Source organism: Poecilia reticulata, chromosome 9, assembly GCF_904066995.2.
Source record: "Poecilia reticulata chromosome 9, P_reticulata-male-v2, whole genome shotgun sequence".
In the NCBI taxonomy this organism is placed as follows: Eukaryota; Metazoa; Chordata; class Actinopteri; order Cyprinodontiformes; family Poeciliidae; genus Poecilia; species Poecilia reticulata.
This window is the reverse complement of record NC_088838.1, coordinates 26,218,773-26,241,435: the sequence shown is the minus strand read 5'-3', so window position 1 is coordinate 26,241,435 and position 22,663 is coordinate 26,218,773. Positions and strand designations below refer to the sequence as shown.

Sequence of the window (22,663 nt, the reverse complement as noted above, 5' to 3'; positions counted from 1 at the left end):
CGGCGTAGTGTGTTACTGATGGTAGCCTTTGTTACTTTGGTCCCAGCTCTCTGCAGGTCATTCACTAGGTTCCCCCATGTGGTTCTGGATTTTTGCTCACCATTCTTGTGATCATTTTGACCCCACGGGGTGTGATCTTGCGTGGAGCCCCAGATCGAGGGAGATTATCAGTGGTCTTGTATGTGTTCCATTTTCTAATAATTGATCCCACAGTTGATTTCTTCACACCAAGCTGTTTACCTATTGCAGATTCAGTATTCCCAGCCTGGTGCAGGTCTATCATTTTGTTTCGGGTGTCCTTTGACAGCTCTCTAGTTTTGGCCATGGTGGAGTTTAGAGTGTGACTGTTTGAGGTTGTGGACAGGTGTCTTTTATGCTGATAACGAGTTCAAAAAGGTGCCATTAATACAGGTAACAAGTGGAGGACAGAGCAGCCTCTTACAGAAGAAGTTACACGGCTGTGAGAGCCTGAAATCTTGCTTGTTTGTAACTGACCAAATACTTATTTTCCACCCTATTTTGCAAATAAATTCTTTAAAAATCAGACAATGTGATTTTCTGGATTTTCTTTTCTCCTTTTGTCTCTCATAATTGAGGTATATCTATGATGAAAATTACAGGCCTCTCTCATCTTTTTAAGTGGGAGAACTTGCACAATTGGTGGCTGACTAAATACTTTTTTGCCCCACTGCATCTGCTTCCAGGTAAATGTAAAATTTAAAGCAAAATTTAAATCGGTGGTCCCCAACCTTTTTATTACCGCGGACCGGTCAAGACTTGGAAATTTTGCTGCGGCCCAGGGGGGTGGGTGAAGGGTGTTAACCGTCAGATAAGGCTTCTGCATGTTGGTGTTCCCGCTAAATCCTTAATATACCCAATTTGGGTTGTCTTGGCCCTTTTATCGCAGCCTGTGGGGTTTTCCCTGACTGGGAACGAGAATACAACCTGTTGAATGTGACAGCGCGGGGACGCAAGAACAGAGGGGAATCCCAAACAGCTGACATATCTCGCAACTGAGAGTCCGGTGGATATCGAAGATGATATGTGGAAATGTTTATTATTAAGTCTAAAGGTCATTATTATGCTTATTCAGTTAAAAATGTTAACTATGAAAAAACATATTCACCTCCAAATCATAGTTCAGCAAATAGAGCAGCTGCTCCCGTCGTCTTTCATCCACCGCCTTTTCTTTTTGTTACGTCTTTTATCTCTTAAAATCACAAACTATCACTATTGCTTCTACATCGTCATCCGTGTTTGGTTATTCTAAATTCCCGTTTGCTATCTTGGGAGTTTAACTGAATTATCATTGCGATGTTCGTGACTGGAATCGGTTCGTGTTGCTCCTGCCTTGGAGACACGAACCGATCGAACCTGTTGTACTTTTATCAGCTCTGTGGTCACAGAGGTTTGGAGAATTGGCCGACAATTCTTAAATCTTGCCATCTAAACCAGACTTAAGACTCTCAAGTTCTACTCATCTCCTCTCGACCACTGCCCAAACGCTCTCTGACTCTGGTTGCTATGGTAATGTTTACATATCCCTTCAAAATAAGGTACAGATGCACCACAAAAACGAACATTTTACTTTCGTGAAAACTTTAACTCACGATACTGACTAACGGGAGCCCTGAGCTTGTTCTCTGCAACCAGACGGTCCCATCTGGAAGTGATGGAGACAATAACACCCGAGCTGTGTTGCTTATATCCACAGCCTGCTTGGTTTCTACGTGGCGAAGCAGCTTGAAGCTTCATTGCCTTTTTAGCAGCCGGTCGCCCCATGTTACGCAGAGCGGCTTGTAATGTGGGACTCACCTACCACTCCGGGATAAATCCATTCTCCTGTCTCTTCTCTGGGCCTTTTCCCCTTTGCAAAGAAACTTTCCAAAGACATCTGATCTGCTTCTTACTTATTTTGCTGCTTGTGGGCTCAGTGTTGGCGTTCAAGTGACCGAGAGAATCCGGTTAAAGGATTTTCAAAATAAAAGATCCTCCAGACTGAAATAATACATAAAACGGAAATATGTAATTATTTCTTGCGCGGTCCAGTACCAATTGGTCCACGGACCGGTACCGGTCCACAGACCGGGTGTTGGGAGACCACTGGTTTAAATGACACAACTTATTTTTCTTCACTTTAAAACCTTTCTATTTTTGGTCCCTTGGTAATAACCAAAATATTTCTATTTTTGGCCTATTTCTCAGTGTAACTGAGTAAGGTTTGTAGACCTTCTTGTTCACACGCACACACACACACACACACACACACACACACACACACACACACACCTCTTCTGCTCTCCTCAGAGATTACCCATGTGATTTAGATTAGGACTCTGTGATGGCCACTACAAGACAGTAATTTTATTGTCCTGAAACCACTTAGTAAGGTACTTAGTGATATGCTTATTGTCATTATCCATTTTGTAGATCAAGTTCTTTCCAAGTCTTAACTCAGGATTTTCTGCATGATGACATCTATTTTGTGAAGTGCACCAGAAAAACAGCCCCACAGCATGATGCTGCCACTATTTTACACCGTACTCCATTTTTGGAAAATGGTTCTTTTATTTAGTGTTGGGACTGTGCTGAACGTTTTAACTGAGTTAATTGCAGGGTCTGTAATTAATTAAAGGATCTGGCTGAAACTTTACTATGTAATTTTAAAAAAAACATGCATTTAATTATGTTAACATTGTTAATGCATTAAAATCTATGAAATTATCAAAATGAATGCCTTAAAATTCTGGTCCCACTTTTCATATACATGGAAATATCTTGATATGGCATTAATTATTGAACTGGCCATTCTTAATGTTAAGTGATTCAGAACATTATAGGCTCTAAAAACATTTACAATGACGCCCTATTTTTTTTTCCACCAAACAAGTTTCCTGTATTTGGAAAATTAAACTTTCAGGATCTCGATGGACAAATCTAAGCAAAGGATCAACAATGTAGGAGGGTCTATAGCTGCATATGAACAATGCTATGTTAAGGTAGCTCTATTCTTTTTTCCAATTTGAAGAAACTGGGATCAAATGACTGTAAAAGGCAGCTCTGTGTCATCAGACATTTACTGCCTGCATCTTCCAGTAAGTCCTGTAACCTTAATAGATAGCAGCAACATTGCACTGTAATAAATGCTGTGAGCTGTTTATATTTCAAATGACATTTATAGCAACTAAAATACTCCCTCCATGCACTGTAAATTGTAGTGGCTTCAAACAAAACTAGGTGGTTTAATATCTTAGATTAGTTGATTAAAACTGGATCAGAGGTGATCCCAGCGGAAAAACTGTCCGTCATTATCACGTAGCAGACTGCTTGCCACAATGAGTTCACCTCAGAAACCAACTTGCTGTAGCGGCATTTGGATACAAAAAAAAAGTGGAACCTCTTGCATGTAGCTTTACAAAATGCTGACCCCTTTGGGCACAGTAATACATTTGTGTTACTCTGTTTTATTGGAAAATGGCAACGCGTTCAAAACAAGAGCAGAGTTCAGACTGTAGTGGGGATTCATGTAGTGCTTGCCGAGTTTTGATTATTGTATTTACTGTTTGTTCTGAGGAGGCGGTGGTGGCAGCAGAGTTATTCTGGTGTTATTCTCTGGTTTTATGCTGATGTGCAAGCTTTGTTCACAAACGGGAAAATAAAAGGAAGAAATGGTGAAAGTGAGGTGAGGATAAATGGAGGTTTGTAAAGTTTTATGAACCGCAGCAGAACATACAGCTGAACCTGGGTGCTGCTGAAATTGAGAACTTCAAAATGTGTGATCATCTAAGTTTGGAAAGCATGGGATTTTGAAATGAAAAGAAATGTTGAAATAGGGCTTTTGATCAGATTAGTTATAGTCAGATTTATGCGAAATATTTCCAGAGGCCCTTCATGACTGAATTTAGCTGGGATTAACTTTTGCTAGACTTGATTCTTGATTGAAAAAAATAAATAAATACATGCAACTTGGTTTCTTTTCTTGGTGTAGCAGCTTTTAGTAGCAGTTTGTTTTTTTTTTCTTTCTTTCCCTTTAAGTCATGATGTGAATTTGTCATTCCTGCAACTTGACCTGCAGCCACCGGTAACGTTTGCAGTCAGTTTCTGAGCTTTGCTCTTAGTTTTCTCCCAGAACACAGTGCCAGTGTAATCCACTGACTCGCTGACTTGTGAGCCTAATCCGACCCGCTTCGTATGTTTGCTTCCGGTGTGTACGTTGAAGTCAAATACTACTGGTTCACACGCGTGTGTCTTCAAACGCCTGGCATTCCTCCGTCGTGGAAGTACACAGGACCCCCATGTCCCACCCCGCTGCCTCCGCTACGTCTTTCAGAACATGCGCTCAGCGGCAGGTCTAATCAAAGTGCTCTGTAATGCTGTTAGCTGGGTCATGTGCTGGAAGCCCGGATTAAGAGCAGGAGGGCACAGGCCAGTAGCTCAGCTTAGCCGGGTCCGATCACGCTCTCACTGTACCGCTTTCCCTCTCCACTTCTCTACTCATCGCTTAAAGTCACATGTGATGGACGCTGGGATCCAAGTACCGGTTCTGCTGGTTACTGGAGAGGACAGTTGGCGTAACCAAACATTCTGCCGTATGCACAGTTTGTACAGTTTAAAAAAAGGCCATGCACATAATGTTAACCGGCTTCAGCCGTTTATGGGCATGCTTTTTGTCCTTGTGTAGCCTTTCACCACACACTGATGTACTGGCAGGACGCGAGCACCCTGCAGGATTTTCCCAGACAGCTCGTACTACCAAAGGCAATATTCAAAACAAACATAGTATGTGAAACAGCGCCTTTGTTTTTAAAGTGGGAATATTAGACGGACTTTTCATTTAATGTGCTGTCCAGAAGAAAACTTCTTTATACATTTCTTTAAAAGACCCAAACTGTGGTGCAGAGTTCTAAAGTTGAATTTATCAGTTTTTTCTGATTCTCTGAGTTGATCATATCTGTTTATTGCATGGAAAACTACAGTGCCATGAAAAAAGTATGTTTTTTTTTCTGCTTGTTTTTTTTTGTTTTTTTTTTGCCAGATTTAAATGTTTCATATTTTGAAATAAAAAATCAAGATAATCCTAGTAAACAAAGAGAGGATTTCTTTTTAGCTGATGATTTCTGTTATTACAAGTAAAATCAGCCTAGCCTTGTGTAATGGGTGAGTAGGGATGGTAATTGCACAATAAACAAAAAAAAATTGCCATCATTTGGATTTGGATTCCTGTAAATGGTTCCTGTACATTAGTGTACACATTTGTTTGACTTTTCTTTACACAGTTAAAATAGCTACATTAGAGGGATTTCAAGTATAAAAAGCTTATGAAAACTTGTCACAGCATGTCAACCAGATTTAAGTCTGGACTTTGAATAGGCCACTCCTATTCATTCCTTTTTGACTTAAATATTTATGACTGAAAACCTTTTGATGGCTTTCAAAATGCTATTTAAACTCTAAATTGTCTGTCTTCAGTTAGAACATTTGCATAGGTTCTGACAAAATGTGTTGCAGTCATCAAGGGTTCTTTGATGCATGAAATAACATGGCAAGTTGACACTTTTAGACTTCAACAATCACATCAAGACTTCATGGATGAGTAAGCAGAGAGATGTTGAAAGAAAACGCAAAACAAAGGTGGTGATGTGTGATTTTTCTCTTTAATTTAGCTTTTGCACCTTTCTCTTACAGTCTCTCAGCTTGTTTGTGCTAGTTTTTTTCTGTACTCGTTAATACCTGCACTCACTTTGCCCTAGTAACACAGTTGAAAACCTCAGAGCATGCCAACTCTAGATTACCAGTTCTAGCAGCTAAGACAGAGGTGGGAAGGTTGGAGACCCTGGCAGTGTTTTGTGAGAACTCTACATTGTACATTTCAGAGGAGATGATCTTGGAAGAGAAGGTGGAAATGTAGAAAAAAAAAGAGGGAGGACAGATGTGAAGAAGTTTTTGCTCAGCGGTCAGCTCGTTGCTGGTTTGTGGAAAAGAACTGGAACCGTCCGGCTACAGCAGATTGTGGAAGGAGGGGAGAGGAGGTGGGTGGGGGAGCGAGCGAGCAGTGGAAAACTGGGAGAGAGGGTCCAAGGGTAAGATGACTCTTACCTTCAGCAACATGGACACAGATGGTGGAAAGACGAGGCCAGCCTCAAAAAGCCACAGTTATTGGTAGGTCCTGATCCTCATTGTGTCGGTCGTATGATGTGAAAGCGAGCCAAAAATACTGTCTCTTGCAGTTGGATTGCTGGCTCTATTTTTGCTTTAATGACACATTCTGATTGTTCTATTGGGATCTCGTTGTGAGTACGAGTTTATTCTAAGAGGTGACTAATCGTGTCTCTGAGCCTAAAAGCATTATTATGAACACTCTCTTTGTGTTGCAGCTGTTTGGGGTTTGCATGTTCTTTGTGTGTGTGCTCAGCCGACTCTCAAATAATACAAAATCCAATACTTGGGACATATAAAATATCTGTTTGTATTGTTTTGTTCCTAGCCACTGTTCTTTTTTTAGACTTCTTGGAAACAAGCATGGGTACAAACATTGAGAACAGTGCAGTGTGTCTGTCTCAGTTACTTAAAACAGCCATATAGACCCTCGGACAGGGAGGAGCCGCTCATGTCACTGTATCATTTCAGGGTGAGGAGTCAAACCTGTGTCCACTGAAACCAGAGAGAGCTGACCTGCAGAGTATCTCAACTTGAGGATTACACAACTCGAAAAGCCAAACGGTGGCTCGATTGTGTCCTCTTCTGCCAAAGCTCGGTCAATTGTCTTTTAAGATTTGAATTTTTTGTCAACAAGGAATCTTGTTTGGGATTCAGCTGATATGTGAAATAATATCCTAGGTTGATCAATTTGAAAAGGAATGCAAAAACGTATCTACAAAACATATCTTAAATGTGGTTTTCTAGGCAATTGTTTTTCCTCCACAAAAACGAAAAAACAAACTTGTACCACAAATTAAAATGCAGACAAGTTTTTGCACTTCAAAGTATAAATTGACGCCTTCGTCATGTTTGGTATGAAGTAAAATCAAGGCATTTTATAAAATTATTAAGTACTCAGTATCAGATATGATCAAATTTAATTGGAAAGAACCAAAAATGGACCCCAGTTCAATCAGAGTTAATCTCTAAAGGAAAACAATGATTTTATGAAAGCATTTAGTAGCAATGTAAAAATAGAGGCTGTAATTTTAAACAGGCTTTTATTTAATAAATATTTTATTTAGTAATTTACTTAATTTAATATTGAGTTTAAATACACAATTGAAAAGGATCAAAATGCAAAGATAGTTTTGTGCGGATATTAACACAAAAGCAGGCAGCTAATCTGTCAAATACGGAAGAATAATGGGGCAAAAATAGCAGACGAGCAACATGTTTAACTCTATTAATGAATGGTGGTTGTGCTACTGTGAAATAGTTTGGACATATTTCCAAACGCTCTGTTTATTCTCGCCTAACGTAAAGTACTTTAATACTACTGACTAGTTAAGTCTCTGAAAATTTGAGAAACTTTTCCAATATGGCTCATTAAGGAGTAATTAGCTCTATCTGACTTGTTTCGAAATAGCGGAGACAGTCAGTGACTGAAGCAAAAACCCGGCTGACTTTGTCACACAGACGCATAACTGCTGCAGACAGCATGGAAGAAAAGATAAAGTAGAAATTATTTAACTTGTAACCTTAATGTTCAGTTTTAGTCCAAGTCATGGATTACATTGAATTTGTAAAATTTTTTCTCCACCTAATGAAGTATTGAGGAATACTGTACATCACTGCTTCCATCTCTCTGGGGTTCAACACTGGTGGAGCAACTTCACCTCATCTTATTTTCTGTTGCTGCTGCTTCTTTTTAGATCTACTTCAGCTTGTTCACATCCCACCTAAAGATTTTGAGAAAGTCCATCCCAGAAACCATCTCTACAATCAGTCAATAAGCCTTCTGCAGAAGTTGGTGGATAAGATCAAGTCTCACTATTGGTTCATATTTCTTTTATCACACCTACATCACTTCTGCAGTGAAAGCCTGAGGAAAAATACATTAGGCTGGGAAGAAATGACTTATTCCCACATCAATTTGATCTGCAAAACTCAGCAGTCCAAGATGGAGCTGATTTTGTGTGGAACAATTCAAATGATATTCAGTCATGCTTTTGCTCCCTGAAACAACTCTGGTTGTCTTGTTTTCAAGCTTTTATATGCAAATGGTTCATATTGCCCCATTTGGAAGATAACAAATGATAACCTTAATTTAAGGGTGCATGGATTATTTACAAAGTGAAACCCTGGAAATAAGAGGTTTTGTATCTTTATAAAGGCTGAAAGCAGAACCACTTGCAATGCAGTTTTATTTTGTAGGAAAATTTCTGTCCCTGTAGCATTATGTCTTTAAATAGGAGGCTGAAAGAGATATGTTTGAACAATAAATATTTCAGAATTAAATTTTTTTTTTTTTACCTTTATGTCACAAAGAAGTCTGACGGATGATCTGCTCGGTATAGATGCGTCCTTATTTACTGTTTTGCTTGATTCTGCATCGAAAAAAGAAAGAAATGAAAGGCTTTATGGAAATATGAGCATAGGGCAAAGCTTTGAAGATGGTGTTGAGAAGCAACATGCTCAGTTGTTATCATTCTTAAGAGACTCCCCTCCTTCGTGATCCTAGCCGACTGATCTGAGCATTGTGTGTGTTTGTGTTTTGGTGTGTTTGGGTTCCTAGAGACGGCGCCTCCCCACTGTGAAGCGAAGAGTTGGTGGGGGCAGGTGCAGCTGACGCAGATTGGCTTTTTTGTAGGCAGGACCAGATCGCGTGGGGGCTGGGGGCTAGAGGCAGAAAGGGACATGATAAGTGAGAGACTTTGGAGGACAAAGCCGCAGGACCTCAACAAGTGCAAGACCTCTGGAATAATTAACTGGTGCTTTTAGAGTTCACAGATGAGATGTGAGGATGAAGGTACCTACGGGTGAATTATACTGTTATGGAGTTAGTTTTATCTTACGTGGGGAGTTTTTAAGCAAATGTTCATATTAGTATAAAGATTTAGATGTGTAGGTGGCTTTTTACTGCTTATCACTTTGTAAATCAGTGTAGTAGAGCCTGAGCTCTGCAGAGGACCTCGGCTCATTTACAAATTCGTCACCTTTATCGGTGTTGCGACTATTTTATGAAAATTTGTAATAATTATGCAAACAATGCAGTTTCAAGCCGATGATGTTCCTGACAAACTGGAGACCGTTTTATTTATTAGATTTTTTCCAGCGTCAGAAATAGTTTTCATAATTTCACTGAGTCACAAAATGTTTTCTCTTTAAAAAGCTGTGCTAATAGTGAAAATCACCAACACACAAAGCAAGATAAAACGCGCTACCCAAAGACACAAGATTTAATGACGAGCATAACAAAGAAAAATTTAGCTAAACACAAAAATTCTATATTTTTGGCTTAGCGTAGGCTATGTACCTGCCTAATTTATGTCTGCTTAGGATCCTGCATAATGTAGAAGTATTAGGACGATACCTGTTGCAAATCAGTAAGTTAGCAAATTTAACAACTGTCCTTTTTATTAAATGTTGTCACACACAATACACAGCTTGCTGCCTGAACAAACAGCAGACCCCGCCATCACACCGCTGTTTATACTAGTGGTGTAAATTCTGTAAGATGTTTTTCTTATTTGAACTTGAGAGACTTACAGTCTTTTTAAAACTTTTATTGTGATGATGTGAATTAATTTCATGTTTTGTTGGTTGTGCAGCATAAATACTTGTTGAACCACAGTCTCATTTAATTATATTGGCCATCCTGCTGACTATAACCAGACATTTAAATAAAATAGGGAAAATCCAGGAAATCTGATCATTCTGAATAATGTAAGCATCGGCACAAAAGTTCTTAGTGTTTCATGCTACCGGCTACTGAAAACAAAATACTACTAATGTTGTGTCCTTCTGGATGCAGTGAAGAACAAAGTATCTTCAAACAGCTTTCCTTGCAGTTTTAAAGCCCCAATACAGCAGGATTTAAAACACATTGCTTCTCAGTGGTTGAAACATCCCAGCTGTATTTTTTACTTTTTTCTGATTGTGTCTGAGGCAAAACAATATGAGACGCTGTGACACGAGCATTTTGAATTGTCTCCGGCTGAAAGGTGTTATATAAATAAAGTCGCCTCGCCTTGGAGAAGTCAGTAGATGGTCTTTAATAACCCTGTAACCAAGTATTTGTTTAATTCTGATTCTGTTTCACCGTCATAAAAAAATGATAATCATTTCATCCCCATTGTGTCTGAATGATCTTTCTGCTGGTGTTGCGTTCTCTGCTGTGTCTTGGAGAACTATGGTACTCGAAGAGTGAAGTCTGGTCCTACTTTGTGTCTCGTCGCCTACAGCGAGTCTGGTCTTTTCGCTTCACTGTGTCAGCGAGTGAGTGCTCCTATTCCTGCCCACCGGAGCTCAGCGACATAAAGACGCACTGTTCAGCGTGTCGATAAAAGGGACAATTGTGGCAACAAGAGAAAGGCAGGGAAAGTAAATGGAGGACTGTAACCAAATACTGTTGAGATGGAGTCGTTGTTCTGGTGTGACGACCTTTTGTGGCAAGAAGAAGAAGAAGTAAACGATTCTGTCTGAGTTCAGTGAAAAGCACCTGAGATTGAAGACTAAGCCCATTCTTTTCACTTGCTGTTAAACTGTTGCTCTCTAATGGCACTCTCCAGCTCTTGTGTGCCAAAGAGGCTTTTAGATTAATCTGCTTCCTCTGTTTTGTTGTGGGCAAGCTAAATGGAGGTGCTCCTTAATCAAACTGTATGCTTCTCTCTCCCAGAGGTGCGCCTTCTTCTCTTAATCTATCAGTGATCATTTCCATACTCCGACCAGCAGAACACCTCGGCTTCTCAGATGTTTATTCCCCGGTGTGTTGAGTGCAGATACGCTCCTTTAAGAGGCAGTCTCAGCTCAGCTGGCTCCGCTGCACATTTGCCCCCACCCCCAAGCTTGTTAGCTGGTGCTCTCCTCCTCCTCTTCTGTCCTGCAACACCACCTCAACCTGCTGATTTCCTCATGCTCCTTCTCACTGCTCCTCTTCTCTTGTCATCAGCTGCTCTCTTTTCCACGGATGTCTTAAATTCAGACTCAACCTGTCCTTTCCGTTCTCTCTCTCTGTTTCTCTGTCATTTTGTCTTGAAGGGTTCATTCGTCTTTCTCCATCTTCTGTTTAGGTAAGGAAACACGAAGGTGAGTGGACTATATTTACTGCCTCTGACGCTTTGTTCATGCTTGCCGGTTTGTCCTCATTGTCCTTAATTATGAGTCTTTCTTTTTAACTTGGTACGCCATCTGTTAGCTGCAGCCACTCTGTGTCCTTGGAGGCATAGACAACAGTTTTTTAATGCTTCAGGTGCAACAATGCTGTCGTGAGTCATCATGTGACCCTGTGTGTGTGTGTGTGTGTATTCATTGTAGTTGTGCTGAAAGATGAGTCTGCTTGCTGAGAGCAGCGGGGTTGAATCAGCGTGTGGAAAGCGTAGCTGCGTGTCAATGCAGACTTCAGCTCGTGACACTGTTTTGCACCAGCTGTGGTGCAGTGGCATCCCAGGCAGATTAATGAGCATCATACAGCAGTGACAGCAAATGGTTCGGACAATAATCACACTAAGTAGTTTGCACACAAGGTTTTTTTTTGTTTTCTTTTTTAATGGCTGCCACACCAGACGCTGCAGGTCGGTTTACTCTGGACTGTTAACTTAAAGCTAAACTGATGTATGTATGATGGCAATATTGGAATAAAAGCAGAAGTAAAAATGTTTAGAGTGTTGAGCTCATGGGACAGAAACTGATTACAGCTGGAATGCAAATTGAGTTGTCTTCTTGTTTTACGGGGTACATGTGGTAACTCAGTTGACAAGACAAAATGTCCTTCAGGTGACACTTCAGGTAATTGTGAACTCTAATTAAATAGTTGGAGCCAGACTTCAAAACTTGAGCTGGATGAGAGTCACATTGTGGTATTAAAAGCAATACAATAACAAAATAAGCAGCATAGTGCTGCAGGGTTTTAAACTTCTCTCTGTTTTGCAGTTTTCTGTTTGTCTTGTTGCATTGCTCCCAATTTCAGATCTGCAGTTTCTACAGTTCTTGTAATTTTTTCTTGTTAATATTCTGATTTCTCTTTAGAAATTGTAAGTAAAACATGATGTAAAACAAAAAATCTTTACAGTCTTGTTACAAAATTAGCTATATTTGTTTGCAAAACGGCGGTCCTTTATACAATTTGAGATTTTTAGGTGACTTCAACCTCTGTCCTTCATAGAATATACTAGAATTTGAAATGTTGGCTAACATCTTGGTGAACTAACCATAGACATATCTCAGTGTGCCACAAATTACTTTTACTTACTTACATCTCTTGAGACTTTTTTTGCTCAATAACAACTTCAGCAATGAAGAGTGTCATTCGCAGAAATCTGCAGTGAGTGGTGTATAGTGTGTTTATAGTCGGTGGTCAGAGCCAAATCGAACTGAAAACAACAATTTCTTTCCTCAGACGATTTCTCAGTCGCCTACTAAATGTTGAGATACTAGATGTTCTTGTAGCATTTCAAGATACTCTTAAGTTAAACAAGTTAAATAAAAATAATGGTAAACATGAAGTCCACATATTGGATTTTTATTGCTTTGTGTTAGTTTGGTCTTGTTTTAATTTTCTCCCCAGCTTTTTTCAGTGCTGCCATGCCAGATTGTTGAGATAAGTTGTCTTGTGTCAAATCTGAAACATTTGGGAAATGTTGGTCTAAGTGAGCAAACAAAATTTCTTTCAACACAGACAAGTTGAGTCTATTCCAGCTGGAAGTTGCAAAACAAATGGGATTTGCCAGTTGTTGCAGTTCTCATTGCAGTAGCATTAAGCTAATAACTAGGCCTGTCGCGATAAACGATAAATCAATTAATCGCACAATAAATTAAACCTATCGACCTCATTATCGGCTTTATCGTCTCTTCCTGCCTTTTTTTCTTTCTATTGATGACACTGAATGAAAAAAGGCTCAGCTGCGGTGTTCTCCACAGACCCTCCCTTCCTCATTCCCTTAGTGTAATGCTTTACTAGAATCTACCTGTGATGCATGTGGCTAGAGTCAGCGTAAAGTCCTGACTGAATGAAAATCATTTTTATGTCACGTTAACGAAGAACAGCTGAAAACTTACCGGATTTATCAACTGCGGTAGCAATTTGGCTCCAACTCCTCCCCTTGTCATTTCTATATTATTTGCACGAAATGTTGAATAAATATTAATGTTGTTTCCACATATCATCTAAAATGTCCGCTGGACTTCGTGTTGCGCCGTGTCAGGTGTTTGGGATTTCCCTCGTAATTTTCCCTCAGAAAGCATGGAGGAGAATACGCGCTTTCTGATTGGCTACCTGTCGCATTAAGCTCCCAGTCGGGGGAAACCCCTGATTTAGATCGGAGCGGCCCCGACGACCTACCGTAACACACCATACATTGCAGGATGATCGGTTACGAAATTACTAGCGAGAATCTTGGATAAGCCAACGATCTAAGATTATCTTAAGGGGAAAATAGGGGCAAAAAATCGTGTAGTGTGAACTACTACATTAGGTTGTCTGATGTGCCCATCTTCTCTATTTAAATCTAGTGATTACTGAAGGGCAATATAGTATACAGACTTCATAATCTGCACTCTTTTGGTTGAATGCAGTATTTATTTCCACTTTGGCTTTATGTTGTTTAGTTTTTATTCAAGTACGCTTTTTGTTAATGGAGACTGAGAATCCATTTTATTTTTGTTTTTGGTTGTTTTGTTTATTTAGTTTATCAGTTCCAGTGTTATGTGTTCTTTTGAAAATAAAGTGTACCTATCTATGGCAGGAAATCGCGTGCATTATTAGTCATTTCCATTAAATCAGTGTCAAAAGATCTTGAAACAATATTATCGTTTATCGCAATAATTTTTTAGACAATCGTCCAGCAAAATTTGTTATCGTGACAGGCCTACTAATAACTGTGTTCCTGTCCATTCTATGCAATTAGAGGAAACATACTAACAAATACCATTATACAAAATCGCATCACTCTTGGTGAGTTTCAACAACTGAGCGAGTAAAAATATATATAATACAAAGTATAGTCATTAAGGGCTGGTAAGAAAATATCTTAACATGTTGATATATGTTGGGGAACAGCTGAGACTCACTCACTGGTACAACTACAACCATGAGGGCCACTGTGTAAGTTTGGAGGCCATGTTTGAAGAAAAGGACAAGCTACTGGCTCGTTATTGTAATGAGCAGCACAGGGTCGTTTGTCAGGGTAAGAAATGCTATTTTGAAGAACCTTTTGATAATTCCTGCTCAATGAATTTTTTTTTGCATAAAAAGTCATATCACAAAGACACAGTTTTATCTGGTTTACTTAATGTTTGATATCCTTAATTATATATATATATATAGCACCAATGCACATACAAATGCCATCTAGAGGCAATTTGTAAAGAGTAATTTAAGATCAGTCTTGCATACATTCCAGTTGATCTTAGTTATCAACTGGAATGTTGATAACATTCCAGTTAATAAACTTTAACAGTTTATTAAAGTTCAGTTTATAAACTGAACTTTAATAAACTGAATAAAGTTCAGTTTATTATTCAAATTAGTTTTAAAACCCAGCAGATTACATCAAGCTGTTGACTTTTACCATTCACTTTTAGACGAGCAAGTAGCGACAGACACCGAGACTGTTGGTGTAAAAGAACTGAAGGAAAAAGATGCAACAGCGAAAAGATCAGTAGATTTTTGTTACTGACAAAGACAATGTCTTGAATTAAAAATAACAACTTGACTTCACTGTTGTCTGAATATTCTGACACATTTCCCCTGTGAGGCTTGTCTGTGACTCTGAGGCTTGTCTGAAGCCAGAGATGCTCCTAAACATTCGTCTTTGACCTCTACTCCATTCTCAATTGTCACCAGCAGACATACAGTCCCCAATTTAGTCCTGTTTGCCCGTGTTGTGGATGTGCCTGCGTCACAGCTCTCATTATGTGAACTGCTTGCCACCTGACACTCGCAGAAAGAAACTGGGTCTGCCAGAAATAAGTTGACGAGCAGGGCACTTCATACAATGTGTCACTCAGGTTTTTTATTAGAGGAGCTTTTAAATCTAAATTTTCCTAAATCTCTGATGTGCTAATTGTGGCGAAACAATTTGTGGTGGGTGTTATTAGAGGACAGATTGACATTGCAGCAAAGTAAACCCTAAGGGTGGACCACAATGAGTTACTGGCAAGTTTCTAAAAGCAGTGTTGTCTAGCATTGCCACAAAATTGGGTCAAAAATGACTAAACACAGAGAAAATACAGTTAAAATGACCAATAAAGTATCTGTTTATTTAAAAGTATCTAAATAAATACTGTTCATTTGTCAACAGTCCAAGGACACTGAATTTGATTGCACTTGATTCCTTAATCCCTAAATTATATTTGGATTAACTGATCCAGTTAAGTAATGCCTGTTGGAAAGATGTCTTGTGTAAATTTGGTGATAAATTTTTAGGTAATTGGCAGTGTTGCTAATTAAAAAAATGTTTTAATTAAGTGCATGAGCTGATAACTTGGTTCCACATTTAGCTAGATATTGCTAATTTTAGCTCATTATGGCTGTGGAAGAAGCCAGTGTTCCCTGTGACCTCCAGGATGCTCATTTGATTGAAGAGCTGAAACATTTTCTCTTATGAACCAAATAGCACGCGCTTCCAATTCCAATTTGTATTCAAAATATCACCTTCCTATTCAGGTTATTTTTTTTCTCCACTAGCAAGGAAAAAAAAAGACTCATTTATAGCACTCTTACTCGAAATGCAGAAAATTGTTGCCATGACTGATAATGAATCTACATTTTTTGATTTTCTTTTTTGCAGATTGTATCACAAAACCGATTTTTAAAAATAACCCCATTCTGGCTTATTCTGTACTTTTTTTTTTTTACCAAATTGTTTCACAATGACAGTGATGAGGACTGCAGGGGCATCTTGCCAGATTGTCCTGTTTTCTTTAGCTAATTTCATTAGCTCAGCTGTAGATGTTGGGTTGCGGTCTCCTCTGACTTAAGAGATTTTAAGACATAATTTTTTTGGGTTACTTAATGTCTGATCTCATTAGTGCTATTGCAGAATCTGAATAGCTATTATGTGCTTCAAGCTGTGCTTCACAATCAGACTGTTTTGTTTAGGGATAGTTCACTTTTACACGCAGATTCAGAAAACTATCAATCCCAGACGGCTATTCAACTGCAGTTAGAACTGTTCGTTATGATGACTAAATACTATGTTATGGTTAAAAAGAGAATCAGACAACGATCCAACAATTATTTCAATTTTGGCATAGCTGCACTTTAATTTTTGATAGCATTTTCTTCATGTCTTTTATGTCTGAAAAGTATCTGGTCCCTTCTTTTTAGAAATTAGTTGGGTAGATGCACTATTCATCACATTTTATCTTCTAATTATTATTTATGATTTTTTTTTTTTCTTGGAAATGTTGCCTTTTCCCAGTTTTTTTTATTTTTATTTTTTTATAGAGGCTAGATAAAATCTAAAAAAAAGCGAGGGGAGCTAAAATACCTTAGCCACAGTGTTACTTGGCATGCTGTTGGCTGGCATCCTCAAAGTAGCCAATGCAGGAGTGCCATTAATTTTCCTTGGTGCTGATTGGCTGTGCCCCCAATAAGCCCAGAAATAAGAAAGACCATGGATGTTTTATTCTCTGGTGCTGCCAAGACGGCTTCCACTGTGCTTATTAATATATATTAAGGGACATTAAAATAGATTCTAAAAGTGATTATAACTACCTATCTCAAGTATTTGCAGATTTTTGCTATTCGGAGGCGGTTGTGGTCCCTATTATAGCAAAATAAGTATTGACTGGGGAAAAAAAATGAATTGGATCGCAGCGATCATGGGGAGTTAAAAATTTCACTGACGAGTAATTTTTATGTTTACAGCTGGTAGTGCTAGAGTACAGACTGGTCTTCATGGTGTCCAGAAGGTGTCGGGTGCAGCTGTCATATTGAGTTATACCGTTAAAATAAATGGGGTTATAAGTGGGCCACTTCCTCTTTCTCATTTCTTCCAGCGTATTTTTGACATACAGTTAGCGGGAGCTCTGTCTGTCTGCTCCTTCTGTTTGAATTTGGAGTGTGTGGATGTCCTCTGTGGAGAGTCACGCTCTCCTCTGGCCTCTGTGGTCTAGTTCTCCTGGGGCAGCTCCGCTCGCTGGATAAAACATTTACACACCATATCATCAGTCCTTCCAAACCTTTAAAATTCACTCCAAAGCAAATTGTTTATCAACCAACAAACAGACGTGTTAAAGAAGTCCATACATGTTTAAAAACTGAACAGTTTCAATAACAAAACTATGAAATGAATTTCGTAGGTAACACCTTTTGAAGGTCTTTAGTTTGCTAAAGGGAATCATTTTGTTTCAGTGCTTTCATTTGACAGAAAACACTGAAAGAATTAAGCAAATTAACAGCTCTAGATGTGATGAAATCCTAGCTGGGAGAATTTTGCTGAATCTGAAACCTACAGACTGGACCTTAAATTACATAGTTTCCACTCTTCTCCCAGGTTTTGAGAGCTTGAGTTCTTAAATGAAATGGAAAACAGTAATTTTTTTCTTAACTCAGATTCTGGGTACATCTGTCTTAGTTGCAGTCCATATTGTATAAAAAGGCATCAAGCTCTTGAATAGACTGTGCCTGTTAACCCTGTTGTTTCATTACCCCTTTTTTACTACATTTTGTCCTTCCACACAACTTCTTTAGCGATAACCTTTGTGGCTTGCCATCCTTTTGGAGGCCATCAATGACCATCTCCTGGACAGCTCTAAAGTCAGCAGTTGTTCTTATGATTGTGTAGAATAATATATTAAATTTATGCATTAAAAATCTTATGTAATACGATTTTCTTAAAAACTGAATGTGCTGGTGTTATTGTTGACCTTTAAGCTATAATCAATCAAAATGAGCAGAAGTAAACGCTCAAATGACTGAAATAAACTTTTGACATTGATACTGTGATGTTGATGAATTTTTAATAGATTGTGAAGCTCTAACGCAGCTTAGAAACTTGAAAAATCCTGTGTATAGATTTTACTTGAGGCTCATGCCAGTTTAAGAACAATAGGTTATCTTTACACTTTTTACCTCTCTTATATCTAACATGACTTGACTTTTATAATAAATGTGCAGACACTTGAGCCTCGCCTGTATCATGATCCTAATTTTGTGGGGAGCTCCGTTGCAGATGTGATTTAGAGACACTTTCTGTGTCTGTTGTGGTTCAACAAAGGATAAAGGAGAGCTGTGAATGACCTCAACTGTTCCAGATGGAGAACTCTGTCGGGAGGAGGGAGCCATGACTGGCTGGGGGTTATTTAGAAATGAGGGGCCTGCCCCCCATGCGACAAGGAGCACGCAGTCGCTCCATGCCGAGAGAATGTACTAATTCAGCCTTCAAGCTGGCTACATTTGATGCCTCGCGTTAACAACAGATTTAAACCTTAGAGGGACATGTGATGTCATTAACTCCTTTGCAGCGACTCTAACTAGGTTGCGGAGAAGTGATTTGTGACGGTGGGTTCTCGGGGACAAGAAGCTCCGGTGTTGGTTGGCCATGTGTACTTAAAACATGTTGATTTTGTTATGATGTAAACAGCCCGCATGGGAACATCTTTGCAAGTTGTTTCCAGCAGATCTAATGTTATCAGCTGGGAGATGAACTCATCTAGAACATTGCTGAAACCCGCTTAACTTGGTGCCAAAAGAAAAACCCTGAAGAAACTTTTATTTTCTTATGATATCCAATAAAAGACACGGATTACAAATTTTCATCATCATAGAAGCTGACTTGGAGGAAATTTTAATAATTAGACTTTCCAAATCTTATCTAAGGATAGTGTATGTATAAATATACACTATATTTAAAATATAGTGTAAATATACACTATATTTATACACTACGTTAGCTTTTTAAGTCAGACCTCAGCATATTCGGGAGGCGTTCTTTCCACCTAGAGAGTACAAGAATCCAAAGCAATTTGGTGATATTCCCTCTGCCACATATTCTGGCCCATAAAAAAGGCATTTCTTTTGTGAGAACATAAAATCATCCCTGTTGCTCCTGCTGCATTGCAGTCTTAAATTAATGCAGCATTTTTTTTTTTGCTCACTTTTTAACTGCAGCAAAGCCTTCGATTCTGTTTGAACTTGTGCTCCGAAACTGCTTTCTAAAACTGTTGTATAACTTTGTCATTCTGCGAGCTCTGCTGCAGCAGTGCTGAGGGTGAAGGAGAGAATGATGGGAGGAGAGTCTGAGACACACAAACATCCTCGTCTGTCAGCGAGTGTGACAGCCGAAGTACTAACGTTTCTGCTACTTTTTCAAAGAGATCCGTTTGATCAAACTGCTTGTAGACATTTAGATTTCATACTTGAATCTATTTGCTACATTTATTCTCCTCTGTTTATAGTTTATTGGGGCATCCATATGATATAACTCAATAATTCACAAATTTTATCTTATTTTCTTTTTCCAAGTCTTATAGAGATCACCTATCATCCATCCATCACCAAACTATTACCTGTCTATCTCTACATCTGTTGGTCCATCTATGGTTGATCTATCCATCGGCCCATCCGCCTCTAGCCATTTGTCTTTTCCTTTGGCTTTCCATCCACCTATTATCCATTTGTCCCTTATTTTATCTCCATTCGTCAGTTTGTCTATTGGACTGCCAGTCAAATGGACACACCAACCCATCCACCTTTTGGCTTGTTCATCGCCTGTTGATTTGTCCGTTTGTCCACTCACCGATCCACTCATCCATTATCCAAAGTGTATAATTTTGTTGTCAGATTACTTATGAACTGTGTGTCTGTTGTTGGGAGCGTTGCTCTTCTCTCTGTCTGTGGACACTAAGGTCTTTTCATTGTCAGTGCTGACAGCCACAACCCTGAACGGTCTGGACTGATTTATCTGGAGTGTGCTGTATAATTTCCTGTTGCACCAATCAAGATGTTTCCCTGCTGGAGAGCTCTCCCTGTCTTATCGAAGCCAATTTTCCCTGCGTTTGGCTTCTGTCTACTCTTGCTTCCTTCTCGCTCTCTGTGCCCCCACTCCTCTGTTTTAGTTTTACCGAGCAAGTCACATGGAGGTGTTGTCAGACAGTAGCTGAGTAATCATGGCTTATGACGCTAATCTGTTTCTATGTCTCCTCTCTTGTCTCTGGCAGGTGAAAGAGCAAGCACACAGGCTACCTCACACTAAGCTATGGAATGCTTCCTGCTCCCAGCATCACTAGTCTCCAATATTTGGACTGAGCTCCAAACGCTTAGTTAGCAGCTGTGCTTCTCCCCTTGAACTCTTTCCAAACCAGGGGACGAAGAAAAGGAGTGGACTTACCAAGTCCTCCGCTGAAGACGAAACGCACCTTTTTCCTTTTAGAATAATTTACCTGCATTTTTTTTTCTGCTTGGATTTGTGCTCTGATAAAATCATATCAAGATGGATATGGAACCGTATTTGTGGATGGTGATTGTTGGCTTCATCATCGCCTTCATTTTGGCCTTCTCCGTCGGGGCCAACGATGTGGCTAACTCATTCGGCACGGCAGTGGGCTCCGGCGTGGTCACTCTGAAGCAGGCCTGCATCCTGGCGTCCATCTTTGAGACGCTGGGCTCGATGCTGCTTGGGGCCAAAGTGGGAGAGACCATTCGAAAGGGCATCATAGACGTCAGCCTCTATAACGACACAGTGCCCATCCTAATGGCGGGTGAGGTCAGCGCCATGGTCGGTAAGTACATCTTTTTATTAGATTTTTTTATTGCTTTAGTTTATTTGAAATGTATATAGACAGTGTTGCGTCAAACCAGACATGAAATTCTTGCACGCTTTTAGGATATGTGGGTGTTTTGATGCAGGAGGGACTGATGTGTTCATAAAAAAGAACCAAATATTCAGGAAATGTTTGCAAACTTCTGAATAAGGAAAAAAAAATCTGCTAAACATTCTGCTTCTGATTATTCTAGCATTTAGCAAATAATTTGATGATCCTAACTCGCCTCAAACAGGAAAGGTTTTACTGTAAATGCACTTTTTGGACCAGAACAGTCTTAAAATGTATTTTGCATAAGCTTCTTCAAATATTAATCTTGCAAAACCACACATTTATCTCAAAATATTATATGAACCATTTTTCTCTGACGTAAGATGAAGCAAAATCAGCTTATAGCACCGTGTCATAAGGAGATTCAAAGAAATCAATATAAATCTGCCGTAAAATAACTTTAAAAAACATACATGCCTATTAAAACAGGATATTTAATTTAGAAAATTGAGATTTTAAAAATAAAGACTGATATGCAGGGGATTCCCACATTACTTAAAAAAACTAAACACATGGAAAACAGACCAGGTAGACTGGTCTGTTGCTCATTTTGGGAAACATTGAGCATTTTTAGGAAATGCTTTCTCCTGCACTGTTTAGACACATTTAGAAAAACTTTAAACTTCTTAAATTGATGAGACGATACAAGGAAACGTCCACCTTGTTTAACTGGTTTTGATGCTTGACTGGAGGTCACAGAGGCGGTACTGTAAAATGTTTACATCTTTAGCCTCTGTAATATTTGACGGGGAATGCGTAAGGCTCTATCTTATTCTATTTTTTTTATCAATAATAAAAATTAAAATAATTTCAGGTGAATTTTATTTTGTTCATGTTGGCATAATCTCCGTACCTTTTACACTACATGTTAGTGCATCAAAAACTGTTTATTAGTTGTTTTAGGTCTAGAACATACGTTGTATGTTAATGTCTAAAAAGTTTATATTCAGTTAAAAAATAGTTTATTCATCCTAAACAGAAATATTGTTGTAACTCATATATTCAAGTATCTTCAAAGAGTTATTGTGAATGGTGATACTGTGGACATCTCTGGTAGCAGCCTGCCTATCAACGAATTTGGCCATATGTTTCTTGCCTGTTGTGATCGATGCAAGAGATGGCTCAACTTTCTCCTCCTCTCTCTCCTCTCTTGTCGCACTCTGCATTCATAAAGCGATGGTTTCAACTCCACTGAGATCTGGAGGTCATAGTTCAGGTATTATTTGAGCTTTAGGGATGCTAAGCATCTAATCAGATGCTCCTGGTTGTAAAGAAAATGCATTGTTGCCACGGTTACGAAGCGCAGGCGTCAGAAAAAGTAAAGAAGAGCAAAAATCCTTCCTGCTATACACCATTCAAAACTGGAAATACTATTTGTCTAAAAAAGCTATAGCTCAACCAAAAAGAGATGATTAAAAAAATTCTACAAAAAGAGCAAATAAGATTTTTATCAACTCCTGCATGCTGCCACCATGAGTTTCATCTAGATCAGTGGTTCTTAACCTGGGTTCGATCGAACCCCAGGGGTTCGGTGAGTCGGTCTCAGGGGTTCGGCGGAGCCTCTGCCGCGGAGGTAAAGACACACTTGTGTAAAGTCGTGATGACGCGCCGCTTTGCCATCACTTGCTGCAGAGGATCACGTTACATTCCTTGGCCAATCAGTGCTGCGGAGGAGCACTGATTGAAGGAGTTCCACTCAGCATGG

The 22,663-nt window shown here is 39.2% G+C and overlaps 1 protein-coding gene across 5 annotated transcripts in view; it reads left to right on the top strand.

The window, feature by feature from the left end:
• The window catches only part of slc20a2 (solute carrier family 20 member 2), a 55,297-nt gene that overhangs the window by 11,915 nt on the left and 20,719 nt on the right, over positions 1 to 22,663 (top strand). For 2 of the 5 annotated variants that reach the window (XM_008418085.3, XM_008418081.3), the window contains exon 2: positions 20,305 to 20,865. In XM_008418085.3, the coding sequence (XP_008416307.1) occupies positions 20,577 to 20,865 (289 nt within the window). In that variant the 5' untranslated portion in view covers positions 20,305 to 20,576. Of the gene's footprint in view, positions 1 to 6,032; positions 6,160 to 10,959; positions 11,230 to 20,304; positions 20,866 to 22,663 lie in introns of those variants that run through there. The other 3 variants (XM_008418082.3, XM_008418084.3, XM_008418083.3) reach the window with 3 other exon arrangements.